Source organism: Jatropha curcas, chromosome 3, assembly GCF_041381405.1.
Source record: "Jatropha curcas cultivar XTBG-Jc1 chromosome 3, XTBG_Jcur_1.0, whole genome shotgun sequence".
NCBI classification, from domain to species: Eukaryota; Viridiplantae; Streptophyta; class Magnoliopsida; order Malpighiales; family Euphorbiaceae; genus Jatropha; species Jatropha curcas.
In genome coordinates, this window is record NC_143153.1 from 22,980,163 (window position 1) to 22,988,323 (window position 8,161).

The following is an 8,161-nucleotide window of genomic DNA, read 5'->3' on the forward strand; positions in this document are numbered from 1 at the left end:
GAAAAATAAAAGAAGTTTAATTTTGATTTGGTTATTTTAATTTTCTATTTAAATCTAAATTTTTTTAGAAAGTATAATTTAATTCAAAATACGAAATTATTCGGTTCAGTCTCATTTTAATTGGAAAGGTGTTAATTAACTGACGATATACTTTTTTTTGGAAGGTAAAACTGCAAACTTCATTAACGTAAATCATCTAACAAAGAATCAACAATGAGAGAAGAAGAGATAAGACCCACTCCTTCATATCAGATACAGAATTGACATGAGTTTTAAAAAGATGAGCAACCCTATTCACTGGAACATTTAGCTGATGATATTTTATTTAAATATTGTATAATGAAATTAATGTTTATTCATAATTCCTCTCTTATAAATAGGGATTTCTTATTCCATAAATTAAATGAATATACTTTCTAAAACCTTTATTGTGTAAATCAGCTAGTAGTGTTAAATCGGATGATTCTGAATCTTCAGAAATAAAGAGAGTAATTAATAGAAATGAATTAATTTTACAAGATTTTAGTAAAGCAATTGATGAATGGGAAATACCTAAAGTTGATAAAGAACAAATCTATAAAGTTTCTAAATTTAATTTATGGAAAACTGACTATGTAATAAAAACAGAAGAACGAGATTTTCAATTAAGTAAACCATTTGAAAGAATTACTCTTCTCTCTTCTAAAACTTTACAACAACATAAAAGTAAAAAATATAAGTATATTCATATAGGATTAATCCAAGTAGGTATAAAACCTTTAACTAGAGAAGGATTAAACACGAGTATTTTAGCAGTAGTAAGAGATGCTAGATTTTTAAATTTTCAAGATTCTTTGTTAGGATCAGTTGAGACCAGTTTAAGTGAAGGACCCATATCCTTTGAAGTTTACCCAGATATGACCATTTCATTAAATGATCTAAACATTTTAGAAAGTATGGTTTTAGAAATTAAAACTCATAATTATAAAATGAAACAAGGATCAATTCCTATAGCATTGATATATAAAATTCATTATAAAGCAATGAATTCAGCTTTTGGTACTAAATATAAATTACAACCTAAAGTAGGAGAAACCAGATTCCTACAAACAGACTTAACTAAAACTAATACGGTAATTCCTAAAACCATTCAATGGAAAGACATCACATTACCAGAAGAATGGATCTTAGAAGGAATAGTACCCCCTCCAATTCCAGAAAAGGTAAAACCAAATATAAATTTACAGAAAATTGAGCAATATGAAGATGGTAAAGTAACACTAAAATTTAATAGAAGCCAGAGTTCCAGATATACAGGGCCATCATCTTCTGTAGTTACAGATGACAATGAAAAACCCTCTTCTAATATACCCTCAGTCATTTATGCAAAATATAAAGATACTGAACCTAAACCTATTATTCAAACATTAGTAAAACCCAGATATTCTACTTCTGATATCCCAAATTTAAACCAATCTCTTAAAATGAAAGGTGTTGATTATAGCTCTTCAATTCCGCAAGCAGTCTATAATCCAATAGAAAACTATGTAAATCAGCAATCAAATTTAGCAAATTCATCACCTGAATCACCAACAGCTTCAGCCATAACTGAAAATATACAAGAAATAAATAGGGAACTAAATGTACTTAGTAAAGAAGACATTGAAAAAGGACTAATAAAAGAAATAACAAAAACCAAAAATTTAATGAAATTAAACAAGATACTAAAAATTCATACCTTTGAGGATTTAAAATATGAATACTTGAATTATAAATTAAAAACTCAAACTCAAATCAAATTCTTTGATTGGTTTGCACTAACTAAAGAAGATGACTCCACTAAAAGTTTAAATCCAATCACAGTTAGAGATAAGAGACCTGAATGGATTGTAAATGATAGAACTATACAAAGTGATTTTACACCTAAAACAATTAGTAAATTAAAATATCAAGAAAATGAAATTGTTTGTGCCCCATATAAAATAGCTAGAGAAAATGATACGGATAAAAAACTAATAGAACAAAATAATTTTAGTAATGCAAGTTTAATTTGTCTAAATACACAATTAAAAAGAATAGAACACTTATTAGAAGACAAACCAGATTTAGATGATAAAATAAAGGGTAAAGAAAAAATAAAATCTCATATTTTTAAACCATATCAACTTTCTCAATCTAGTCAGAAGGAATTAAAAAATAAATTTTTGGGAACATTAAAAGATCAACTAAGTAAACTCGAATTACACTCAGAATCTACACAACAAGTAGCTCCTGAAACCCCTCAAACATCTAGAAATATAAATATAATAGAAGAAAACTCTCAATCTGAAATCAGTGAACCTGAATCAGAAGATATTAAACAATTTGATATTAACCCTATATCACATAGAGAAATAGTAAATAGGGCACCAGATTTAGGCATAATAGATAAACCAAATCACATATCTCAATTTAAATATAATGCTACTACAATTTATGAATGGAATATAGATGGATTATCTGAATATAATATCTTAAGTATATTGCAACAAATGACTATGGCAGCCAATGCTTATAAAACTCAGTCAATTATATCAGATAGGGCTATAGCAGAAATCATTATAGCAGGATTTACAGGTCAATTAAAAGGTTGGTGGGATTATCACCTAACTGACCAAGAGCATTTAGAAATACTAAATTCCATCCAGGTAAACAGTGAAGGAGACCCAATATATGATGAAAATGGTGAAACTATTCAAGATGCTGTGTCAACATTAATTCTCACTATTTCATTACATTTTATAGGAGATCCATCACACCTAAAAGATAAAAATGCAGAATTACTAAGCAATTTAAAATGTAAAAAACTAAGTGACTTTCAATATTATAAAACTACTTTCCTTACTCGATTAATATTAAGAGAAGATTCCAATCAAGCCTTTTGGAAAGAAAAATTCTTAGCCGGATTACCTTTCTTCTTAGGCGAAAAAGTTAGAAATTATATAAAACAACAATTTGGCAATCCAATCCCTTATAATAAATTGACATATGGACAGTTAATCAGTATAATTCAAAAAGAAGGATTACAAATTTGTCAAGACTTAAAGCTTCAAAGAACTTTAAAATATGAGTTGTACAAAACTAAACAAGAATTAGGTTCTTTTTGTAAACAATTTGATTATGGCATGACATCAACTCAGAGATGCAGAGGCCAGTGTTCTGAACCACCTAAACCTAAAAAACACTATAAAAACAAGTATTATAAAAAGCACTACAAGTCTAAACCAAGATGTGAACCCCTACCCCAAATGTCATAGGCATATGAATGCATATGATTAAGGACAGAAATGCACGTGAGTGTGTGAGTCGCCACCTTGTTTAATTATTTTAGGGTAAACTAGAAAAAAACCCTATGTGACTCCAATTTTAATTAACCTAGTTGCTAGATTAATTATCCCAATGTTTAAGGCACAATCTACGAACCCGAGGTGGATCCCGAGACCATGTCATGCTGATCAACTAACCAAAAGAATGAATGCTTTGCAAGGTAATTGGACCAATGAAAATGTTCATGTGATTTCGACTTGCCGCTCGGGGTTAAATCCCTAACGTGCCTACGTACTTCCGTTGGAATGGAAGATCAAAGTCAACGTAGTTCGATAGGCCTTCTTTGAAGGGCTTTGAAGGTGCATGCTTAATGCATGAGTGTGTGTATGCTTTGTGCATGTTTGTTTAGGCATTTTGCCAAAGGATCGATTGATTCGATTAGGCGTTCGTCACCAAAAATGTTGGTTTTAAGGCATTTGTGCCAAAAATGGTTGTCGGGCGATTTGTCGCCAAAATCGTTGATTTTAAGGCTCTTAGCCAAAATGGTTTATTTAGGCAATTTTATCGCCGAAAGTTGTTGATTTTAAGGCTTTGAGCCGAAATTGATTGATTTTAAGGCTTCGAGCCGAAATCGATGTGATTGGACGATTGTCGCCAAAATTCGAGGTTCGGGCTTATTATTGCCGAAAGATTGATTTACGGCCTTTGGCCAAAAGATTGATTGATTTAGGCAATTAGTTTGCCAAAATGTTGATTAGGCGATTGTCGCCAAGATGATTGATTTAAAGGCTTTTAGCCAAAATGTGTTGATTTAGGCAATTTGTTGCCAAAATGAGATTGATTAAACTGTAGGCAATTTGTTGCCAAAACGCGATTGAGGCCGTTAGCCACAATTATTCGATTAATTGGACCTTTAGGCGAAGTGTTCGAAATAAAGACAATTACACCATAGTTATTGATTAACTAGACATTTTTGTCGATATTGTCGGATTTAAACTTTAATACCACAATTATTAATTAACCGGGCATTTAAGCTTAATCATTTTTATTTGAGGCAGTTTATTTGCCTATTCAATGACGTGAATGCATTTATGCGATTATAGAATTGTTAGGGGTAGAAGAGAAATATGCATGAAGCGCTAAAATTAAATAGGCAGAGTTTCGTTTACATACCTGATTTAATCGACGACCGCTTCTTAATTCCAGATTTAAGCTCCTCGCTTGGGAAATATTAATTAATTTTAATTTATTTGATTTTAGTGTCCAAATATCACAACAAAATATAATAAAAATTGAATTAAAATGCAAAAAACGGTAAAGAAGTCGCAAGGAGCGTGGGAGGGAGGAAGATCGTCCGTCAACACAGACAAGGGTGTCAAAATAGGCTAAAAATGGCTTATTTATAGGCCAAAATTGGACCCAGGGCGGCAGGTGCCTCCGGGCTGGGCGGCAGCTGCCGCCCAGGAGGCGCGGCGACTGCCCAGGGCGGCCGCTGCCGCCGTCCAGGGCGGCTGCTGCCGCCGTGTGCGGTGGTCCCCCCTATCTCGCTCCAGGGGCTTTTCCGGGAGTTCCGGACCTCCAAAAATTATTCCGGGACCATTTCTGCGATCCTCGTAATTTTCCGGACGTTTCAAGTACCATATTGGCATACTTTCGGTGAGTTTCCAAAATGGCCTTCGGTCTGGCCGGACTGTTTGCAGTCCGGAAAAATTGGCTTTTAGCAAAGTCAAATTAATTGGCAAGGCACTGTAGCAGGCCAGACTGTTTACAGTCCGGGAAAACTGGCTTTTGGAGCCTCAAAATTTGAGTATTCACACAAGCCAAGATAAATATTATCAAAAAGAAAAGTCAAAACCTCATAAGAAGTATAAAAGAAAGCAACCATACAAATCTTCGAATAAAACTTCCTATAAAGATTTAACTTGTTATAATTGTGGTAAGAAAGGGCATACATCGAAATTCTGTCGATTCAATAAAAAATTAAATGCATTAAATCTAGAAGAAGAAGTGTTAAATAAAATTCATGAACTTTGATTCAGACACTTCAGAATCAGAGTCAGAGATACTAGAAAGTGAAAATCAAATTGATGAACTAGGAACCACAACCAGTTCTTCAGAGCAAACCATAAATATGCTTACTAAAAATCAAAGTACACTTTTGGAAGTGGTAAATAATATAACTGATCATGAAACTAAAACACAACTTCTTAAAAAATTAATAAAAAGTTTTGAAGAAGAAAAAGAATTAAAAGAAATAACTCCTAAACTACAGACTAATACTTATGATTTGACTAATATATTAAATAAAAATAAAAAAGTAGAAATGGAAATCTCTACTAAAGACCTACAAAAAGAAATTAGAACTCTAAAGCACGAAGTAAATGAATTAAAAGTTCAATCTCAACAAAATGCTAAGAAAATAAAAATATTAGAATCTCAAATCATATCTAGTTCTTCTTCCGAAGAATCAGATAATGACATAAAAGACGAAATAAACCAATTAGTAGAAGAAGAAGAAGTAAATCATAATTTTCTATTTTTATTACAAGAAATTACTTCAAGAAAATATTTAGTAAAAATAAATATTAAAATAGCAAATGAATTTATTATAGATGCAATAGCATTATTTGATACAGGAGCAGACTTAAATTGTATAAAATCAGATTTAGTACCTAAAAGATATTGGTTAAACACTACAGAAAAATTAAGCACAGCAAATAAAACCAAATTAGATATAGTAGGCAAGGCAGAAGCACTAATTATAAATCAGGATCTAGAAATAAAAACAGTATTTTTAATTTCTCCCCAAATAAATTATATGGTCATTTTAGGAACACCTACCTTTCTTCTGTTTTTATTACATAGTCAGTTTTCCATAAATTAAATTTAGAAACTTTATAGATTTGTTCTTTATCAACTTTAGGTATTTTCCATTCATCAATTGCTTTGCTAAAATCTTGTAAAATTAATTCATTTCTATTAATTACTCTCTTTATTTCTGAAGATTCAGAATCATCCGATTTAACACTACTAGCTGATCTACACAATAAAGGATCCATTTTATGATATCAAACAAGTTGCGGTCACTGCCTGTTATACCCTTTCTACGCCCAACACTTGGCTATCCACGGGTTCAGTTGGCATACCCAAAACTATTTATGATATTTTCAAATGGATACTTTATATTATAGTTGCTAGAAGGTTAAATAACTATCAAATGGCTCTGATACCAACAAATACAACACACAGGATCATTAAATAATACCATTAAATAATAACAACAAATACAACACACAGGATCATTAAATAATACCATTAAATAATACCAACACAGCAAAAGTTTAGGGTTCCTGCAACCTTAATCTGGGATCCCCAGAATTAAGTCAGAGTGTGGAGGGAAAAGAGAAAGGTGCCGTCAACACGGACTTAACAGAAACAAATTTAAGCAATTTTATTTAAATACACAATATTTTATACTTACAAAGGTTTTATATTTAGACTTTCGCCAACTTTGAACGCTTACAGAGAACTGAGAATAAGAGGGAGAGAGGGATTTCTAGTAAAGAGAGGGATTTCTAGCTTATCTAGCCTATATCTTCACAAGGGGAGAGGCTCCCTATTTATAACAAAATTAAGAATCTTTACTGTTGGTCTTTTACTGTTGATGAATAGTGGTTGGTCTGCCACCGAATCTTGACCTTTACTATAGATGAATAGTGCTTAACCTTACTGTGGATGAACAGTGCTTGACCTTTACTGTGGATGAACAGTGCTTGACTTTTACTGTGGATGAACAGTGCTTGGTCTGCCACCGAATTTTGATTTTTACTGCTGAAAATTAATGGGTAAAGGAATAAGGTTCCTTCTGCCTGTTTTATATGGAATCAGAACAAGATGAGGACGATGATGTGTCCTTCTTTTTCTTTTCTTTTCTTTTTAATTTTTCTTTTCTTTTTTCTTTTTGCTTTATTTTTTCTTTTCTTGCTTTTGCTTTTTTATCTGCTTTACTTTTAATTTTTATGGTCTGCAGAATATTGTTTTCATCACTGTCTTCAAAGGAAGATATAGATACTGCGGAAGATGATGATGAAATGAATTTATTCTTGTCTTTATGACTTGTCTTAGAGGAAGATTTACCAGATGATGCGCCTCTAGTTTTACTGGAAGATGGATTTACTGGAAGTTCTGAGCTGGTTGAAAGTTGTTGAAACATTTCTTGACAGATCAGTTTATATTCTTCTAGGGTTTTAGCCGCAGCTAACCTGGCTTGACACTGTGCTTTCTGGATTCCAAATGTAGGGTTATCCGGAATAGCTAATGTACTAGCATAGGTTAATGTTGGCATGGAGGAGCTAGCTACTTTAGTCCGAATCCATTGACTGATCTTTATTTCAGTGGTGGTATTTTTGAAAGATCCCCACCATTTTATTTTGTGTCTTTTTACCAATATAGGAATTTGAGTTCCTGGAACATATTGATAATCAAAATTCATATAACACACATGAAATATATATAAAGCAAATATTTTTTCCCTAGAAAGCTGACGAGTGATATATCTACTTGGTATTTTAATTTGACATGTGACATATTCCTCTAATTAGGCTTCCACTTGGCATGGTTTAATTTGATTATTTAATATATTAATGTATTAGTTTGTTTGGATTTATTTTGAATTAGTGTTTTTGATTCGGTTTAGTTTGATTATTCAATGTATTAATGTATTGGTTTGGTTTATATTTATTTTGAGTTAGTATTTTTGATTTGGTTTAATTTGATTATTTGATGTATTAATGTATTGGTTTGGTTTAGATTTATTTTGAATTAATGTTTTTTGGTTTGGTTATTTAATGTATTAATGGCTTTAATTAATTATTAT

The 8,161-nt window shown here is 31.7% G+C and overlaps 1 protein-coding gene across 1 annotated transcript; it reads left to right on the plus strand.

Moving 5' to 3' along the window:
* Window positions 1–419: 419 nt before the first annotated feature.
* LOC149497734 (uncharacterized) lies at window positions 420–7,493 on the plus strand (the record flags this gene model as incomplete). Its single annotated transcript, XM_089719273.1, has 2 exons — window positions 420–1,890; window positions 7,411–7,493. Coding segments are annotated over 2 exons (1,554 nt in total), but the record flags the coding sequence as incomplete, so codon positions are not given.
* Between the last annotated feature and the right edge of the window lie 668 nt (window positions 7,494–8,161).